General features: G+C 42.2%; 1 protein-coding gene across 4 annotated transcripts in view; it reads right to left on the reverse strand.

The window, feature by feature from the left end:
• CEP162 (centrosomal protein 162) overlaps nucleotides 1-21,555 on the reverse strand; it is a 209,935-nt gene that overhangs the window by 64,934 nt on the left and 123,446 nt on the right. For all 4 annotated transcript variants that reach the window (XM_033939253.1, XM_033939254.1, XM_033939255.1 and 1 more), the window contains 4 exons: nucleotides 17,307-17,576; nucleotides 10,959-11,096; nucleotides 4,697-4,809; nucleotides 2,998-3,103 (listed from right to left, as the gene is read on the reverse strand). In XM_033939253.1, the coding sequence (XP_033795144.1) occupies nucleotides 2,998-3,103; nucleotides 4,697-4,809; nucleotides 10,959-11,096; nucleotides 17,307-17,576 (627 nt within the window). The remainder of the gene's footprint in view (nucleotides 1-2,997; nucleotides 3,104-4,696; nucleotides 4,810-10,958; nucleotides 11,097-17,306; nucleotides 17,577-21,555) is intronic.

Genomic DNA, 21,555 nt, shown 5'->3' on the forward strand with positions numbered 1-21,555 from the left:
AAAGATACATAGGAGACAACCTGCGCCTATTTCACTATATCAACGCTCATGCTAAAACAATGTCAGACCCTGTAATAGGCCTAGCTCTCGATGCTGAAAAAGCCTTTGACCGAGTGGAGTGGCCTTTCCTTTTCCATGTCCTAAAGTGGTATAATTTTGGCCCATTTTTTTACAAACTGGATAAAAACGCTATATCATCAACCCACAGCTCGTATTAGGATTAACAATTCTTTATCCAATAAATTTCCCCTCCATAGAGGCACTCGACAGGGCTGTCCTCTCTCACCATTGCTATTTAATTTAGTGTTGGAGCCACTCCTTTCAGCTATACGACAAAATCCCTCAATTAAAGGTATTCCCTCTTCTGATCGAGACTTTAAATTAGCAGCTTATGCTGATGATGTTTTAATTTTTCTGAGGGACCCTTTACTCTCCCTTCCTAATCTTATTCATATTATCACTCAATACTCCCTCCTTTCCGGTTACTCTGTTAATTGGGAGAAAACATTCGTTGGGGTCACCAGGCCAAGTTGCTTTGGTAGCCAAACTTGGAAGAAATGATAGAGGTCTTGGTCTGCTTGGAGCTCAGTTAGCCCCACTACTCGTATATTATTACGACGCTGACGGTTCTCTTGAGCATCTAAACGTTCTGTTAATGTTGTCACTTGAGTCTGCAAATTAATCACACTCTCCCGTTCTTGTAGTACTGCGTCATCATTTTCAGATATCCTCTGTTCTACTGCTGTAATACGGCCAGCCTGTGTTTCAAAGCGGTCATTAATGCAGTCAACTGCTGATTGTATTTTATGAAGTTTATCTTCCAAGGATTTAATGACCATTTTTGAAATTTCTTGTGCCCATTCACTCCAGTGCATCGAGGTTGGAGTGGGAATCGGTGACGTCGCCATTTTGAGCACTGAGCAGTCAATTTTGTGTTTCGGTGTTTTCGCCGATTTTACTGGCATGTCGGGTTGTTGCGCACTAACAGGAGAGCTCACTCACCCACAACCGTCGACAGGGACCCCAGATGAGGTGATTTGATTTGTTTTGTTTATTAGGCAGAACGAGTTCAATAACTCCGGGACATTCGTGACTCCCAGGTCTCCCAGTGTTGAGCAGCGCATGCGAATTCAGGTTTTTCTTTTTTTTTTTTTTATCGGTTTCAGATACAAATTAAAGTTTCTTGCATCGAGTTCTCTCCGATTGTATAGAAATAAAAGATATAAAAGCACGGTTTAATTTAAAAATAGGTGCGGATGTAAGGAGCCGTTACACCATACGTGTAATCACCGTGGCAATCAGGCCACGCCCCATTTTTTTTCCTTTCTTTTCCCCTTTCCTTCTTCCTTCCTTCCCTCCTCCCTTTCTTCTTCCCCTTCGGGCTGAGAAAAGAGGAAAAAAAAAAAAAAGAAAAGAAAAAGTGAAGGGGAAGGAAGATCGAGGCGTCCCCCTTCACTGCACCGGAGGAGCCCGAAATCGGCGGTTTGCCCCGCCCCCAACAGCCACTTTCGGCACAGTCCCTCCTTCCTCCACCCCTCGAGCAAGAGAGATTTACCCTGCACTACTCATTTAGGAGCCTTGCTCTCCTCAGCTCATTCAAGTGCTACTAAAGATTAATCTTCCAGCCTAAATAATCTTTCTTAAGCCACAAAATTAGGTGGGAATAAGCCAGAAAAGATAAGGAGATCCCACAAATAAAAAACAGTTAGAAAGAAAGGCCTTCTTTACAAGCTATATAAAAATTAGCTATCAAGAGCTATAAATTTCTTCAAGTTAAGGAAGGCCCTCAACTGCTACAGAAGGAAACCCTCCCTCCAAAAAATTCTATCCCCAAATACTTTATCACACATTTACAGGAGTAAGCTAACATAAAAGTTCTACTCAGAGTCAGGAATTCCTGTCTCATAACTAACCAAACAGTTGTCTTTGTTCTTGCGTTTGAGAGAATGAGCTAGGGTATTCTTAGAAGAGGTCTCAGTGCTATGGAATGATCAGACAAATGCATGACTATGACACAGCCCATAGAAAGCTAAAGACCTGGCTTTTTCTAAGGTAGGGGGAGGTTCTGTATAAAAAGAGGGATTGAAAAGGGGTTGGAGTATAGATGGGGGAATATTTCCTTTAGTTTGCATGGTATTTTCTCTATCTAGGTGCTTGCATTTATGCCAGCCAAATAACTGGCTTATGTACTGTGACCTTAATGCAGCAAGGGCGCAGTAACTTACAGTATTATGTAGGATATGTGCATACATTAGAGCACATACTCCACTTTTGTGTATACCGCCCTTGCAAATATGTGCTATGTAAGATAACTTGAGTACCTGCAAAACAGCACTATGAAGAATATCAATATTTACATGTATATATGCATATATATGTCATTGTTTTAAACATTTACAAGCAGAAAACAAGGTGTGGTTAAGTGCAAAGTCGTACAGTAAATTCAGGGAGGTATGCCCAGCATGTGCTCCGCATTGGCTATATAGAGAAGACATCTACCCCAGGGACTTGTATTCCTTGCCTTGGCACACGGCACAGATGCACTCGCACTACCTGCTAGGGCATAGAACGGACATCTCAGTGTGTACCAAGATTCATCCCCCTCCCCCCACCAACCACGCTATCCCCCGAGGAGATTTATTATGGGCCTTGTTACAGGAGAGCTGGTAGTGAGGCTGAACTTAACACCACCTCTTGAACTGGCGTGATGTGCTGCTGTGTTATTGACGATCATGACAGCTAGTGTCCGGTAACATCCCATGTGCTAGCTGTCATGTCAGGCTACATCCCATCTCCACCCATGACCAGCCCATAATCACACTAAGCAGCTGTTGTGGAAATTTTACTACAGGGGCTGGTTTTAGCATGCAGGGGAGCATTAGTAAATAGGCCCCGATATGTTGACATATTCAGCTCAGCATGCAGTGCAGGTCTTCTATATATTTTTATTTGCATTTTTGGTTTTCAAATTAAGCAAAACAAACTTCTTGTTTTTACCTGGGCAGCTCGAAGTTCTGACATTAGGGTTGAAAAATTCCAGTTTTTAAACTGTTCAGAATCAGGACTTGTATGCTGCCGTACATTGCTTTCAATCATTTTTTCTCTAGTTGAAAAGAAAAAGAAAAAAAAAATCAGTTTAAAAATGGAAAGGTATTCTCTATAGTGGCCTCAACCTAGTGAAGAGGGGCAGGAATCGGCACTTACATGTGTATTAAGGAGGTGCACAGGGATTCTTCTTCAATTTCTTTTCAGATTTTGGGATTATTTTTCCCGATTTTCAAACTTTTTTCTGGCTTGCTTCAGTATGTTTCAGCTAATGCATTTTTTAAAAATGTGCACGAGTCAGCTTTACGCATTAATTTGTAGGTTAACACATTAAATTGGTTTTGGGTGAGCACATTAAATATTTTTAGACATGCTAAACCAAATGTATCCCTAGCATTTATCTTACAAAATACACACATAAGCTACTCAGGCCCATATGGAAGTTAGGGTATTCTGATAAAGAGGATGTAATGATGGCAAATTAGCCTCAGTATAGAAAGACCTCAGGAATTTGGGCACTGCCGAAATCTCTGTTAAGACTTACTCCAGCCCATCTACACCCTCCCAGCCATTGAAGCCCTCCCCAGCCCATCCTCCACCAAACGGCCATATACAGACACAGACCATGCAAGTCTGCCCAGTAACTGGCCTAGTTCAATATTTAATATTATTTTCTGATACTAAATCTTCTGTGTTCATCCCACGCTTCTTTGAACTCAGTCACAGTTTTACTCTCCACCACCTCTCTCGGGAGTGCATTCCAGGCATCCACTACCCTCTCCGTAAAGTAGAATTTCCTAACATTGCCCCTGAATCTACCACCCGTCAACCTCAAATTATGTCCTCTGGTTTTACCATTTTCCTTTCTCTGGAAAAGATTTTGTTCTACGTTAATACCCTTCAAGTATTTGAACGTCTGAATCATAGTTACTGGATGCTAGGGTCTACCTTAGGGGTTAGCACCCAAGAAAAACATCTAGGTGTCATCGAAGACAATATGCTGAAACCATCTGCCCAATGTGCAGCCAAAAAAGCAAACAGGGATGGTAAATAAAACCAAGATTATTATAATGCCTCTGTATCGCTCCATGGCGAGACCTCACCTTGAGTGTTGCATTCATTTCTGGTCTCTATATCTCAAAAAAATGTACCGGAATTAGAGAAGGTTCAAAGAAGAGCGACCAAAATGATAAAGGGGCTCACAATCTATCTAATGAACCTGGGGCAATGGGGGGAATGGGTGGTTCGCCCAGGGTCAAAAGGAGCAGGGTGGGTTTGAACCCACAACCTCGGGGTGCTGAGGCTGTAGCTTTAACCACTGCACCGCATACTCCCCCTTTTCCATTCCCCTTCCTTTTTTCCTCTTCTCCCCATCAAGTTCATGAATGCAGGACACCAAACTGCATCTGCCCCAAGGTCAGCATAGCCAGATGGGCTCAGTTGCTTATCACTAGTCTCTGCCTCTTGCAAGTGTGTGTGTGTGGGGGGGGGGGGGGGGGGGTAGAAGGGTGATAGTCAACCACGGTTACTGCTCTGTCTATTTTTGGGTGTGGATCCTGGACTCCCCGTGGCTGCTTTTTCTATTGCCACTGGCCCCTTTTTGCTCCTGTGCTCCTCCTCTGAATATTCCAAGTTATTAAAAAATACTAACTTCATAGATGATAACTCAGCCAACAGACACTGATTTTCTTTGAACATCCTCTCTTCATTTGTCTTGTTCTGTGCCTGGAGTCCTTTCACTTGCTTATATAATTTTTCATTTTCCTAGTAAAAATGAGAAATTCCACAATGATTAGGCCCTACCTAAGTTACAGAACAAGCTTACATTAGCAAAAGACAGAAAAGGCCCTACTATATTGTGATTTTAAAAAGTTGCTATGCCTCCAATATTAAAATTTCTACTGTAATTTAAGTCAGAGGTTAGCAATAACAAAAAAGTAGACCATCCAATTCAGCATTTTCACTGCATAAGCAAATACGATGTTAGGAATTATCAGGAAAAGAATGGAAAACAAAGATGAAAATGTTATAATGCCTATGGTATGGCTGCACCTTGAATACTGTCTGCAGTTCTGGTCACCATATCTCAAAAAAAATATAGTGCAATTAGAAAAGATACAGAGAAGGGTGACAAAAATGATAAGAGATGGGACGACTTCCCTATGAAGAAAGGCTAAAGCGGCTCGGGCTCTTCAGCTTGGAGAAGAGACGGCTCAGGTGATACGATAGATGTCTATAAAATAATGAGTGGAGTGGAAAGGGTCGATGTGAATCGCTTGTTCACTCTTTCCAAAAATACTAGGACTAGGGGACATGTGATGAAGCTACTAAGTAGTAGATTTAAAACAAACTGGAGAAAATATTTCTTCACACAACTTGTAATTCAATTCTGGAATTTGTTGCCGGAGAATGTGGTGAAAAATCAGTTAGTTTAGCGTGGTTTAAAAAAGATTTGGATAATGCCCTAAAAGAGAAATCCTTAGCCTATTATTGAGATGGCTTGGGGAAATCCACTGCTTATTCCTAGGAGAAGCAGCATAAAATCAGTTTTACTACTTGGGATCTAGCTAGGTACTTGGGACCTGGGTTGGCCACTGCTGGAAACAGGATACTGGGCCTGATGGACCTTCGGTCTGTCCCAGTACAGCAATTCTTATGCTCTTATATGAGCCAAGTATAGGACAATCAAATCCTTGTGACATCACTGGTGAGTTTGGCTCTTAGGCATTAGTGGAATGTGGCATTATGACATCACAATCTCAGCTCTGGAATGTTGCTACTCTCTGGGTTTCTGGCAGGTACTTGGGACCTGGGTTGGCCACTGCTGGAAACAGGATACTGGGCTTGATAGACCTTTTGTCTGTCCCAGAATGGCAATTCTTACGTTTATGTTTATTATACAAAGATTCAAAATATCACTCCAAAAGAAAAGCACCACCCAAGCCAAGAAAGCTGTTTTATTACTTAAGCGAAAGAAAAGCCTCAGACAAACGGAGAGGTGGACCCACTCTCTTCCACCCAAGCATCATAGGCAAAAAACCTTCTCAGAAGTTTAAAGTTAGCAGGTGGGAGCAAAAAAATAGCCGAGAATGATTAATGGTAAAAACCACTGAACACAAAAAGGCCAGTCCGATGATCGTTTCGTGGCTGGTAACCACTGCTTCAGGGCCTTAGTGCCAAATCCAGGCTATCAGTACGCCTTAAATTACTTCCACAATCATTCTCCTTATGGGCTTGGCTTACCCTGTTTCAGTAGAGACCAGTTACCCCTGGAGGTTCTTGCACACGTCCCAAATCTTTCCAAGGCTCCCTCAGCCTACAGCTAGGAAAGGGGAAGTTTCTCTCTCTCCTCAGGACTCCTTCCATCCTCAGAGATTTTTCTCTCTTGTGGGGACCTCTCCACAATGATTCTCCTCTGTGGTATATAAACACCTCCCTGCTGAACCCCGTCCCCTGACTCAGCAGGGTTATCTTGTTAAGGTGGCTTAGCACTGAGCTGTAAAGCTCAGTGCGGTCTGGGTCATGTAGTCCGCTCAGTCTTGGGCTTGCAGCCCCTGCTGTATGGAGGTGGAATAGTAGCATTAGTGGAAGATAACCCCTCACTCTTTCACACCCCTCCCCCTCAGCTCAACACTACTGGGGACTCTTCTCTTTGGGGAGCCTCCCCAAAGGGCCGAGGGATACTTATTCTAAGGGTACCTAGGACCCCCACCCACAAAGGGAATCTCCGTGTATATTATTCAGAGTGAAGAAGGATGCTATTTTGTAGAAACAGGCCAAATGCTAAGATGCATTTATGTCAGCACCACATTAAACACCATAGTGCTAACCAGGGAGACACCTCTTAAGCAGTGTTCTTCAACCTTTTTACACCTATGGACTAGCAGAAATAAAATAATTATTTTGTGGACCGGCAAACTATTAAGACTGAAATTAAAAAAACCTATTTCTGCCCCGTCTCCACAAGCTCGGTCCCTGCAAACCATCTGATCCCATCCGCACAAGCCTCAGTTATGATTTTATATTGAATGTATTTTATTCAAGTATAAAAAGAAACAATATTCTGTACAATTGTCATTTTATAAATACAAATATACAGAACAAGGACCAACAAAACCCCTGTCTCCCCTCCCCTTCACATATATCCCCTCTATCAAGAAAATTGAACAATCCAAATTATTACAGAATGCTACACAGAAATATCATGATAACAGAATACCACAGTTACACATGACAGGAATATTGTCAGGGGAGTGCAACAGGGCGCCCACTGCTATATACCCGGCAGGAAATTTAATCGTGTGGATCTCGCCGGCCCTGCGCAGACTGGCAGGAATTTTCTGCGGACCAGCATCAGTTTGTGGACCGGTGGTTGAAGAACATTGCTCTAAAGGAAAGCAAATACTAATTTCAAAACCATCCAGGAGCATAAAACCTTTGAAGTTAAAATGATGAAATATTTTGACATGCACCAGACAGGGTTTTCTATCACATTATAAACCATAAAATGATACTCTTTATTACACTCTGATCATTCAACCGTCTGTCCCAGTTTCTCTACCTCCCCACGAGACTGTCATTGGCATGCTTTTATGTCTTATGCTTATTTCTGATCTGACAAAGATATTGCTTTTGAAACCTAATCAAAAAATGTATCTGAGTTTTCATGTCCCAGCACAGTGACTAAATTATGCCAGTTCTCATAGGACATCACCACTAAAGTTGCTCAACATGGGTACAAATTAAGTGAAGTGGAGAGCTGGCTTCCTAAAGTAGGCTCTTCTCATGACACTGCAAGCAGCTGCTGCTTCAAATATTGAAGATCAAAAACAAAAAATCCCTAGAATAACTATAAACAAATGGGGTTATAGGAAATTTACTATTAAGTTGTTTTTTTATATATTTATATTAGTCACACGTGTACTTTGTGCCATTCACTTCACTTCTTATAAACAAATTCATCATACCATTTTTATCAATTAAATAAAGCACTTGAATTAATTAACAGCCCCTCAATGAACTAGGAGGAAGGTATATCATACATGATGAACAGATCTTAGCGCATATGTTATCCCAGGAACCTATGGATGATGCACACTCCCTCCTGCCATCGGCTCATTCCCCACCGCCGAACTTCCCCTAAACCCCTCATCAGCCGAACTTATGGCAGGAGGGATGCCCACTCTCTCCTTCTATCAGCCCATTCCCCCCCTACAGAACTTATGGCAGGAGGGATGCCTACTCCCTCCTACCGTCGAGCCCCCACTGTCGGGTCATCCTCCTCCCACCATCACCGTCCCCGTCCCCCCGTACCTTTAAGTTGGGAGCAGGATGGGTGCTCACTCCCTCCTGCTCCTCCAGCCTCCTCCTGCACAATGCGAGCCTTAGGCCTTGCCTTGATGCATCCCGGTGTTAGCCTTAGGCTCCTCCCTAAGGAAATCCCTGATTGGCTCAGGCACCTACCAAGGGAGAAGCCTGAAGCGCCTGAGTCAATCAGGGCCTTAGGCCCCTCCCCATGTATAACATGATGCACCGGGGTGGGGCCTAAGGCTTGCATTGCACAGGAGGAGGCCGGGGGAGCAGGAGGGACTGAGCACCCTTCCTGCTCCCAACTTAAAGGTATGGGGGATGGGGACATCCGGTGGCAGGTGTCCGGAGGAAGTGGGCATCCCTCCTGCCGTTTGTTTCTGGGGGGGAGGGAAGGAGAGGGCCCAATGGCAGGAGGGAGTGGGCTTCCCTCCTGCCATATTTTTCAGCAAAGAGGGGTTTTTGGCCAGCGGGTGAGGGAGAAGGAGGCTGATGGCAGGAGGGACCGGGCATCCCTTCTGCCATATTTTTAAGCGTGGTGGGGGGAGCGTCGGTTGGCAGGAGGGAGTGGGCATCCCTCCTGTCATTTGTGGGTCGCCATGTGCTAGGGGGGTGAGTGTTTGTCAGGGGTGGGGGATGCATTTTTTTGACAGGTCTGCCTGTTTTTTTATTCATTTCTTTTTTATGGGGCAGATATTTTGCGTGTGTAATACATGCAAAATATCTGTGCCATGGAAGAAAAAAAGCAAAAAAAAAACACCCCCAGGCAGACCTGTCGTTAACAGTTACCGGCAGGTCTACAGCACATAAGCACCATAAAACCTGATGCAAAATAGCCAAGCAAATGTTAGTGAATCAATCACTTGGCTATTTTGCATGGGGTTTTACTCATTTGCATGGGTTAGATCGGATTGGATCGGAAAATGAAGAAAAACACGCGGTGGGCCTTTTAGTGAATTGGTTGGGTAGCAGTGATCATCGCTAAACCTGATTTACAACATGCACCGTGATCATTTGCATTGGCTGTTACCAGAGGGAAGCGACCTTATGCCGACTGAACGAGGATTCTCCATCTGCCGGACTAGACTAAGGCTCGCTGTATGTTTGTAGCCCATAGAAGATAATTCCATCCCCGGGGGGGGGGGGGGAACCGACGTCTGCTGGACCCAAGGGTGAAGCAGGAATTTATCTCTTAGTCTTGCTGGGCTAGAATAGTCTTGTTGGTAAGATAGGGTTTGTTCGGGACTCTTGGTGATTGTGCCAAGCCAATCATATTAGATTTGCAGCTATATTCTTATCAGGAATCATATTGTAAGGATATATATTGTATGATAATTAGTCATATTTTCTAATTATTTAGTGATTATACATATGTACTAGTTGTTTCCTGACATATCTATAAAGATATTTTGTGAATAATTATTAGTTTATTATTTACAGCTTGATACACACACACATATATAATTATTCTATTTCCATAATAAAATCAGTTTCAGATATTTTGGTCTCATCATTCCAATAAGATTGCGTAAACTTTTGTTAATACTGACGGGGGTTGCCATTCAACATATTACTGGAAATTGGAAGGACTATACTAAACTTAATTATACCTTTTGGTGGAATTCAGTTTGTCATATTTATAAAATGGAGCGAGTGCTTGCTATACAGCAAGGAAATTATAATAGTTTCAAAAAGATTTGGGGGCCATTGATTGCATATTCTAATGATTAGACACCTTGGACACCTTTTTATTACATAGGACTATATTTAATGTGGGGATGGGGAGGTTTGTTATGTGATTTCATGGGTTTATTCCTGACGAATGGGATGGGCGGGGGAGGGGTCTTTTTTATAGGCATTTGACAATAATTGTTAGAATGTCAAGTGATTTGTACGAATTATCTGATTGAATATTGTACACTTGTTGCAAGAGTTAAAACTGAATAAAGAATTAAAAAAAAAAAAAAAAGATTGCGTAAATCTGAACCTCCGTATTCGCTGTGATAGGGGATTAACAGACTCACAAATACAGAAAAACCGCAAATAACTTTTTCATAGGTTATTCGCTGTTTTCTATTAAAAACCACCGTGAATACGGTGAAACCGCGAATAACATGGCGGGAGACCCGGCCTGTTCCTGAAGGAGAGGCAAAACACGGTGAACAAAGTGCTGGCAAGCAGCGATTTTTCTCCGTAAACGCTTGGAATCGGCGATTTCTCTATGCAGGCCGATGTAATTTAGGGGGAGGAGCCAGCAAGCTAAAAACCGTGAATAATCGAAACCACGAATACAGAGGGAGAAGTGTAGTAGGTGTGCTTAGCCCTAGACAGGAGTTAGAGATGCCTGACGGTTTACACCCTAATTGTTTCTACATAGTGCTAATAGTAAGAGTAAATATATCCCCTATATATTACTAAGGGCTCCTTTTACAAAGCCGCGCAAGCAGTTTTATCGCGCGCACTGGATTAGCGCACGCTAGCCGGAAATCTACCGCCTGCTCAAAAGGAGGCGGTAGCGGCTAGCTCACGCGGCAAATTACCATGCACTATTCTGGGCATTAAGATCCTCGTGCGGCTTTGTAAAAGGAGCCCTAAATTCATCTTACCTGCTGGTAACCTTGCAATAGGGTTTCTTGCTCTTGAATTTCTTTATGTAGTTGTTTCAAATCTTCCTCGGTGACGGGATCTTTTACTTCTCCAAACAGCAACTTGGTTTTTTTACTTGCGTCTTCTCTGCTGTGCAGCTTAATACAGATAATAATCTCGGTATCTTTGTTAACACAGAAAGGCTTGCAAAACTGACAATAACAGCTGGTGATTTTCACTTAGAACAATGAAACAAACTCTCTATACATTTCCCCCTCCCCATTCGCGGTTTCGGGAAAAAGAAAAAAAAAAAAAAAAACATCGTTAAGTCTTCCCCCCGGCATCCCGGCCTTACCTGGTGGTCTAGCGGGCTTTCGGGGCAGGAGCGATCTTCCTACGGGAACTCAGAGCAGCCATTTCCTAATGGCGATCTGCACGGGGCAGGAGCGTAGGAAGATGGCTCCTGCCCCAAAAGCCCGCTAGACCACCAGGTAGGGCCGGGAAGGCGGGAGGGAGGCGGGGGTGGGTCAGAGTCGGATATTCGCGGTTTTTCGCCATTCGCGGTCCGGCTCTGCCCCTATCCCCCGCGAATCCGGAGGGAGAAGTGTAGTCATTTTTCTACAATATGACTATTATTAGATATTACAATAACCATTAATCACTCCAGTTTAATTCAGCAAAGCAGGGCACATATTTATTTTAATTCCATAAATAATTTATTTAATGAAAGCATGGTTCATATATGTGTGAGAAGCAGTTTGGTAATAATACAATAATGCAAAAGATTTATATGGACAAAACTGATTTCTGCAGCATATACTTACAATAGGCCCATTTATTGGGAAAATGCACTCAATTCACAAAAATTTTCATTTACAGAAAGGTAAAAAATATAAAACCAATAACCTCCCATCACTCTCTACCAGCTCCCTACCATTATCCCCCATCTAGAGGCAGAACCATAACATATTGCTAACAAGAACCCCAAAACTATCTCAAATGATCTCTCAAAGCCCCCGATATACAACTATTTGACCTTTGGCCATACTCGGGCAATCTTCTAGCTCTGTGGTTCCGCAGACAACCCTATCAAATCACCGTCAACAACATAGCTCTTCCTCCTCAAGGAAGTAAGGGAGTGAAAGTTCGTATTCAGTGTTTGCTGTGCTTGCAGGATTTGAGGCAGCATGATTTTACTAGAGGTGTGTCTTGTCATCCAAAGCCGATTCATAATTTTCAATGGGTGACAAGAGAATTGGATTGAGGGTGAGCTCTAGCTGTGGCGTGTGTAGATTTCAGTAAAGCCTCTGATGAAGTTCTATTCTATGCGCTGTATTTGCTAGTCACCAATCCCTAATTTTAGGTTCTAAGTGATGTAGAAGTAACAAAATTAATGCACACATCAAAAGCTACCGGTGGCGGGAAAAAAGCGCGCGGGACAAACGTGCCCCGACAAACACGAGCAGACAATTGAGCGCAAGAATTCAGCGTGCTGCCGTAAAAGCTTATTTTAAAGGGCTCCGACAGGGTGTGGGGGGGATCCTCCCCTTTACTTAATAGTGTTTGTGCTGCCGTGTTGGGAGGGGTGTGGGGGGTGTAACCCCCACATTATACAGAAAACTTAACTTTTCCTCTAAAAAATAGGGAAAAAGTTAAGTTTCCTCTATAATGGGGGGGTTACAACCCCTCAAAACCACCCCCAACGGCAGCGTGAACAATATTAAGTAAACTGGGGGGGTTCCCCCCCACACCCCCGGAGTCCTTTAAAATAAACTTTTACGGCAAAGTCTTGTGCTCAATTGTCTGCTTCCATTTGCCGGCGAGCGTTTGTCCCACGCACTTATGACTGTGATGGTCTCTATTATAACTGACTCCGTGACTTTTCACTAGAGTTTGGTTATGGGTCTGAGTGTTCACTTAGAAATCTAGAGTCACTGTGTGACCATAAAAGTATTTGGTTGTTTATTTATGTGGAAATAAGGTGATTATTTTTTGAATTATGAACCAAAGCTACCACATTAAAATAATCATCGACGTTCTGAGGTAATAAAACCGCATTTAACTGTCATTAATACTTAATAAAACTAAAATAAGAAATTTGCCTTAAATATAAATGAATATATAAATATATATATATAAAGGAATATATTTAATGTGGGGATGGGGAGGTATGTTATGTGATTTAATGGGTTTATTCCTGATGAATGGGATGGGTTGGGGAGGGGGTCTTTTTTTATATGCATTTGGCAATAATTGTTAGAATGTCAAGTGATTTGTACGAATTATCTGATTGAATATTGTTTACTTGTTGCAAGAGTTAAAACTGAATAAAGAATTTAAAAAAAAAAAATTCTTTTTTTTTTTTGTAAATCTTTATTCATTTTACGTCTTACAACAAGTGTAACAATAAATAACAATTAAAATTGAATACAACACTTGAATCTCTATTGTATTCAACATTAAGTTTGATACTTTTTCAGGCAAGATCTCTTCCCTTTAGGCTTACTGGTTCTTAATATCCCAGATTACCCTGGAAGCATGGATGTTTTATTGACAGGTTACAGATCACTGTTAAGTGGGTGGCACTGCGTCTTACAGTCAAAATGAAGGCAGTTACTGGGGGTGCCCGACATCAGAGTTTATAATCAGGCTTGCTTACTGCGTCATGTTAGTGATTGGGTGTTTGGCACCTCTTTCTACACTGATCTTTCTATGGAGCGGGATCATTTTTATCCTCTTCATCTTTTGTATCTCCTTCATGCCCCTCTATCTAAATTGCCGAGATCCTGTAAGCGTAGCCTTCTGTTTCGGTCCTTGTGGACAGCGTGGCACCAGACTCTTCGGTTGTGGAATCAGGACTCCCATACTAGTGCCCTTTTGCCATTGGTGGGGAACTTAGCTTTCCCTCCGGGGGTTGGACCCTCCGTTTTTGGTCGCTGGAGGGCACGGGGGGGTGGAGCAGTTAAGGCATGTTCTGCAGGATGATGGGTCTCTACTTTCTTGTGCCGCTTTGGAGGGGAGGGGGGTTCCTGAGCTTGGCCTTCCTTTCGCATATTGTCAACTCAGACATTATGTGGCTTCCCTCCCGGGGAGTTCCTTGAGGGGGGATTTTGGGACCCGGCTCTGTACTTTTTTGACAGCAGATCCAGATACTAGGGTCTCCATTTCTTATTTTCATTGCCAGATTATTGCTCTTCGCCCACCTAGGGTTTTTCCTGGGATTTTGGAGGCTTGGCAGCGTGACTTGGGCAGGGACTTGGGGGTCAATTTTTTGTTGAAGATCCTGAAACGTACAACGGGCCTGGTATATAGTGCTGAATTACGTGAATGTCACTATCGCACTGTCCTGCGGGCCTATGCTTCCCAAAGCCAGGCTTACTATATGGGTTGTATTGGCACTCAGTTATGTGTTCGATGTTCGGAGGAGGTTAATTCTTATTTTCATGGTTTCTGGAGTTGTGAGGGGATTCAGGCCTTTTGGAAGGCGCTGGCCTCCTTCTTACAGGGCTTGGTGCAGGCACCTGTGCCGGTCTCAGTGCTTTCTATGTTGTTGCCCAGTTTTCCTTCCTGTCCATGTATACTTCTTCTGAAAAATTATTTCTTAGTAAATGTTTTATTTTGGGGAAGAAATGTATCTTATGTTGCTGGCTTTCTCCTGAACCCCTCTCCTTTTGGCATTGGAGGAATCGACTTCACAAACTTATGGGCTGGGAGGCCCGTTTGGCCTGTTCTTCTCGTCGCCGGAGCAGAGACTTCGTTAACACTTGGACTCCATACTTGAACATTTTGTCCCCTGAGAGTCGTAGCCGTATCCTGAACAGACTCCACCTTTGATTCAGTGCATCTATTTGCCATTGATTTTCCCTGTTTGAGAGTTGTATGTTTCTCTGGGTGGGTGGGGTGGGGGGTTTCTCTCTGTGGGGTGGGGGTGTTGCTTTGATCATGGAGGACATCAGACTCCAGTCCTCCGCGGTTGTTGGGTGAAATTGTATACCCTGTTTTCTACTGCTATTGTACTTGCTTAATAAAATAGATTTGAACATTAAAAAAAAAAAAAAAAAATGAAGGCAGTTAACTCTACATAAAATGTTAACATAGCAGCAAATGTAGTGCAGTTAACACCCCCTGAATAAATAACTGCATCATGTAATCTCCAGTGGAGTAAATACGTGGTAAAGAACGATGCTGGGAACACCCTCAACAGTTACCCACCTTAACACCTTCCAATTAAACAAATACCATAAATAGATTGTAACCTACCCTCTCTAACTGAATTCCATATGTATTTTTCATACAGTTCTTCACTGTCAGTTTAATTTCCATCCTATAAATTCACATAGAATTTTTCTTTTTTCAACCATCTTTATTTTCTCTTCTTTATTAATTTCCAGGTACTTTAGTTAGATTGTGAGCCTTCGGGACAGTAAGGGAATTTTTTAAGTACCTTCTTACTTCTCATTTATAATCTTAATGTATATTTTCTTCAAACCGCTTAGAACCTAACGGATGTAGCGGTATATAAGAAATAAATTACATTACATTACATTAACACAGAGGCTTTGAAATGACCAAAGTTCAGTAAACAGAGCTCTCGGTCTTTCTTCTCCATATCAATTTATAACTTATTCATAATTTATTTACAGAAGTTAGATAGCTCTAAGTCTAATAGATGCTGCCACTGTCATCTTGAAGCTGGGACATTAGATCATTTGCTATTTTATTCTCCATTGATGCATGCTTTTTGGAAATCAATTTGGGGTCAAATAAATAGCTTGTTGGAAAATCCGGTGGCATTATCGTATGATACTGTGTTATTTGGTACATCAATGAGAGCTAGGAGCCAAATATCTTCTAAAAATAACAAGTTATTACTCATTATGACAGGGGTTGCCGTACAGCATATCATGAGAAATTGGAGAAATTGGGATCGTCTGAATTATAGCTTTTGGTGGAACTCTCTATGCCACATATTTAAAATGGAAAGGGTAATCTTTTTTTTTCTTTATTAAATTTCAATTTTTTATGACAATAATAATCATATGAAATCAACAGTATCCAACTGATATCAATAAAAAGGGAAATACAATAAAGGGGTAAATTGAACAAAAGTTTAACTGTTTATTAGTCCACAATAATATAAAGGAGGAGTTCCAAAAAAGATCGAAGACTATTTAATTCCCTCATTTATTAAGGAAAATAATGGTAGCCTGAAATGGACCTAGACTAAATTTCTTGAGCGTTCATTCCTGAATATTGACAGGGGTATTTGCAGACCTCACCTCATTTTCTAGAATATGGAAAGGGTAATTGCCATCCAGCAAGGGAATTTCTAAGAAATTTCAGGATATTTGGTAGCCATTATTATTAACAAAATACTGCAATGAATGAGCACCATTTTTTCCCCTTAAAAATGCACGTCCAAGGTGGGGGAGGGGGTATTTTGGTTTTCTTATGAGTGCAAATTGAGTATGGGGGAGGGAGGGATAAGGAATCTGAATTAAATTCTGATAGGCTATTAAGTGATGTATTTAAGTATAAAATGTTGTTATATGCTGTTACACTTATTGTAATTTTTAAAAATCAATAAAGAATTATAATTTATAACTTGATTGGCTTCAAATTCAAAAATCTTGTCTGTTAAGTAGAAAGAGAGCAAATCAAGATCGCATGGCATCTGGTTTCTGCATGCATTTGCTAGAAAAAAGAAGAAGAGGGGAAGGAGATGATTTCGAGATAAAGGAAAATGGCACCTTGGTTTGAAGTCAGAAAAATGTACTGTTAAAGCAAAAGAAAAGCCTCAGATGAACGGAGAGGTGTACCCACACTCTTCCACCCAAGGCTTTCCTTTCGTTTTAACAATGTTCCCCCGGTCGTTCGCGGTCTGCGGTTCCCGGTCCCAGTCATTCGCGGTATTTTCTGACCACGAACCGACGACAAGGAGAGGACAGCGGGAGAGGTAGGAGAGAGCAGCCGGAGCGCCGGAAATCACTTGCAGTATGCTCCGACCATCTCTTCCTGCACTAAGTCGGGCCTTATCCAATCAGGAGCTGCTTTGACACACAGCTCCTGATTGGATAAGGCCCGACTTAGTGCAGGAAGAGGTGGTCGTAGCATACCGCGAGTGATTTCCTGCACTCGCGGCGCTCCGGCTGCTCTCCCACTGCCCTCTTCAGTCTCCCCCATGAAAAAACGTATTCGCGGTTTTTCAAGATTCGCAGGGGTTCCTGGAATGGAACCCCCGCGAATATCGGGGGAGTACTGTACATTTTTCTGGCTTTTTGGTGTGGGTGGTTATAATATTGGAGTGATTTGTATTTTGGGGTTGGATTATTTCCCTCCATTCCTCCTATTTTTCTATTGTGATTTACCTTAGTTTGAAGAACATAGATTTCTCGTTTTAGCTGAAGGATTTCTTTCTCATGTTCTGCTTTCATCTCTTCCGTCTTGCACTCCAAGTCCTTCTCTCTTTGTGAGACTTCTGCTTGAAGCTGTTGAACCAGATTACGTTCTGCATTCCATTTTGCTTCAGCTTCTTGTAGTCTTTTCGGTAAAACAGATTCTCCTTGAATAGATTTGATAACATAGGATGAAGAATCTTGTTCTAGATGGAATTCAGTGGCATCGCTCACAGAGTTCACCTGCAAAATACCATTACCGTTCTGTTTTTTTTTTCTTGCAACAAATAACAGAGTACAGCTCCGAACCAAACTATCTTTTCCCGTCAATAAATAAGAAAAAGGATAACTACAAAGTAGTTTGAGAGAAACATGCATTGATGTCAGAGGGATGACTGCCTCAGATATCAATGGTCACAGAGTAATATAAAAATAGAGAATATAACAGTTTATAAGGCCCATTAAAATATGCTTATTTTCTATTCCTGTTGATTGCCCAGCTTTATTTACTTTGCTACAATTAAGGATTCTTTGTGATTTTTGCCAAATTTCTTGAATACTGTTTTTTTGGTTTTTTTTTACATCCACCATCACCTCTCCACTGAGAGGCTGTTCCATTTCAAGAAAAGAGTATATCATAACACTTCTACTTAACCCCTCCAAAACGGTATCATTCCCTTTCTCTAGAACTTTCCATTCGTTCACTGAATTTATGAAGAGATTACTCTTCTGGGGAAGGGGCTAGAAGTAAAAGAGGAAAGCAAGTTTGCATATCTGTAATGGGCGGTCTCCAAACCAGAATAAATCAGCCACACAAACGGAGGCAGATATGAAAAGAGTCCTCAAAAAAACCCCAAACTTCTGAGTATGTACCGAGGTTCTGGTTCACCTGCTTCTGCAAGTCTCCTCGGCAAAATTAAAGAGGGATACGGCATATGGACTTGTTTACCACCTTTTTGTAGTTACACAACCACATTCAAAGTGGTTTACATACAGCTACTCAAGCATTTTCCCTATCCGACCCACTGGGCTCACAATCTATCTAATGTACCTGGAGCAATGGAGGGATTAAGTGACTTGCCCAGTGTCACATGGAGCAGTGCAGGGTTTGAACCCACAACCTCAGGTTGCTGAGGCTGTAGCTTTAACCACTGCACCACTCTAGAAATCAAAATGTAGTGAAAGTGAGCCAAGTATGGGACAATCAAGCCATGTGACATCACTGATGAAGTTGGCTCTCAGGTACTGGTGGAATGAGGCATTATGACATCACAATGCCAGCTCAGGTTGTCACACTATTTATTCAATTTTCTATACCATTCTCCCAAGGGAGCTCAGAACAGTTTATATGAATTTATTCAGGTATTCATGCATTTTTCCCCTGTCTGTCCCTTCGGGTTCACAATCTATCTAATGTACCTGGGGCAATGGGGGGATTAAGTGACTTGCCCAGGGTCACAAGGAGCAGCGTGGGTTTGAACCCACAACCCCAGGGTGCTGAGGCTGTAGCTTTAACCACTGCACCACTCTAGAAATTGAAGTGTATTAAAGGTGAGCCAAGTATAGGACAATCAAGCTATTGTGACATCACTGAGGAGGTTGGCTCTTAGGCATTGGTGGAATGAGGCATTATGATGTCACAATACCAGCTCTGCTTATCAGAGGCTGAAGCTTGTCATGCTATTTATTTATTCAATTTTCTAGGCCATTCTCCCAGGGGAGCTAAGAATGGTTTACATGAATTTATTCAGGTACTCAAGCATTTTTCCCTGTCTGTCCCGGGGCAATGAGGGCATTAAGTGACTTGCCCAGGGTCACAGGGAGCAGCATGGGTTTGAACCCACAACCCCAGGGTGCTGAGGCTGTAGCTTTAACCACCGCACCACTCTAGAAATTGAAGTGTATTAAAGGTGAGCCAAGTATAGAACAATCAAGCTATTGTGACATCACTGAGGAGGTTGGCTCTTAGGCATTGGTGGAATGAGGCATTATGATGTCACAATACCAGCTCTGCTTATCAGAGGCTGAAGCTTGTCATGCTATTTATTTATTCAATTTTCTAGGCCATTCTCCCAGGGGAGCTAAGAATGGTTTACATGAATTTATTCAGGTACTCAAGCATTTTTCCCTGTCTGTCCCGGGGCAATGAGGGCATTAAGTGACTTGCCCAGGGTCACAGGGAGCAGCATGGGTTTGAACCCACAACCCCAGGGTGCTGAGGCTGTAGCTTTAACCACCGCACCACTCTAGAAATTGAAGTGTATTAAAGGTGAGCCAAGTATAGAACAATCAAGCTATTGTGACATCACTGAGGAGGTTGGCTCTTAGGCATTGGTGGAATGAGGCATTATGATGTCACAATACCAGCTCTGGTCACCAGAGGCTGAAACTTTTCATACTATTTATTTATTTATTCAATTTTCTATACCATTCTCCCAAGGGAGCTCAGAAAGTATATATGAATTTATTCAGGTATTCAGGCATTTTTCCCATCTATCCCTGTGAGCTCCCAATCTATCTAATGTACCTAGGGCAATGGGGGGATTAAGTGACTTGCCCAGGGTCACAAGGAGCAGTGTGGGTTTGAACCCACAACCTCAGGGTGCTGAGGCTGCAGCTTTAACCACATTCTCCCCTTTACATTACATTAGTGATTTCTATTCCGCCAATACCTTGCGGTTCAAGGCGGATTACAAAAGAAGTTATCTGGCCATTTCCAGAGGAATTGAAGAGAAGAGCGAGTTGTTTCCGAGAACTGGGAAGAGTCTTGAAATGCTCGTTTGTCTTCAAGGATTTCTTGAATATCAGGGTTTTTATTGATTTTCTGAACGATTTGTAGTCTGGGGTCGTTATCGCTAAATTGGAGAGTGGGTAGTCCAGTTTTGCTGCTTGTGCGACTAGAAGGCCATCGTACAGTTTTTTCGTTTGACGTCTCTGATTGGGGGATGCGTGAACGTTTTGTGGGTTCTCCTATGTCTGGTTGAGGCCCTTTAGATTAGGCAGTTGTTTAGGTAGGCTGGGCTGTCTCCGTTTATAAGATACCTATAAATAATGCACCTTATGAACTCAGAAGGAAGCTTTCACTGGCATGAAGTACTAAGGTAAACACCAGCAGTAAACTTCAGAGACTGAGATCATACCCAACACACTCTGGCTACCTCTTTGAGTCAATCGTTTAAACAATGAGGCAGCTGGACCTCCTAATGGTGGTAATGTGATACCAAATCCAATATAAAAGATAACAATAATAATAATAATAATAACTTTATTCTTATATACCGCCAACAATCTTGCGACTTCTAGGCGGTTCACAATAAAGAGAAACTGTACAGACAGCGAATTACAGAGTATAGCAGTGTACATCTGATAATGGGAACATTAATGATAATAACAACAGTTCGTATGCTGCAGGGCCTTGAAGTGCCCTGCGGCTTGCAAAGAATTAGAAAAATTCCATAAATTGAATGGGGTATTCATAGTTTGTGATTGGGGGTTAACGGTTTACAAATTCAGTTTTGGGAATGATATTGCGAAGGGGGCTATTGTCCTGGTTCGTTCCCTAGGTGTTTCGAGAACAGGTACGTTTTTAGGTGTTTCCTAAATTCTCCATAGTCATTTGTGTGAGTAATTAGTTTTTCTAAGTCTTTGCCCCATAAGGCTGCTTGATACGATAGAAGTTGTTGGTGGTATCTCTTATATTTGCATCCTCTAGCCGGTGGGGAGACGAATTTCAGGTGTGTTCTTCTCTCATGTCTGTTGGATGGGAATGAGAAGAGGTCTGTTATGTATTTAGGGGCTAGACCATATAATACCTTGAAGCAGAGACATCCCAGCTTGAACTTCGTGCGTGCCTCCATTGGCAGTCAGTGCAGGAGTTGGTAGGAAGGAAGGTGAAAAAACGTGAAAAAAAAAAAAGCCTCAAACTTAAATAGCAGCATAAATACAGAAACTCCTTGCTGCCTTCAGTCCTCCATAGCCCCAGGTACATTAGATAGATTGTGAGCCCACCGGGACAGATAGGGAAAATCCTTGAGTACCTGATTGTTAAAACCGCTTAGATAACCTTGATAGGCGGTATATAAATCCTAAGAAACTTAAAAAAAAACTTTTAAAACTTATCAATGGCATAATAAAACTCCACAGAGAACTTGTTCCAAATCTCAAAAAAGGTCCAAACCACTGTCTATGCACAGGAAAATTAGAGAATTTATCTTCATAGTTA

The sequence above is a fragment of the Geotrypetes seraphini genome, chromosome 3 (assembly GCF_902459505.1).
Source record: "Geotrypetes seraphini chromosome 3, aGeoSer1.1, whole genome shotgun sequence".
Lineage (NCBI taxonomy): Eukaryota > Metazoa > Chordata > Amphibia > Gymnophiona > Dermophiidae > Geotrypetes > Geotrypetes seraphini.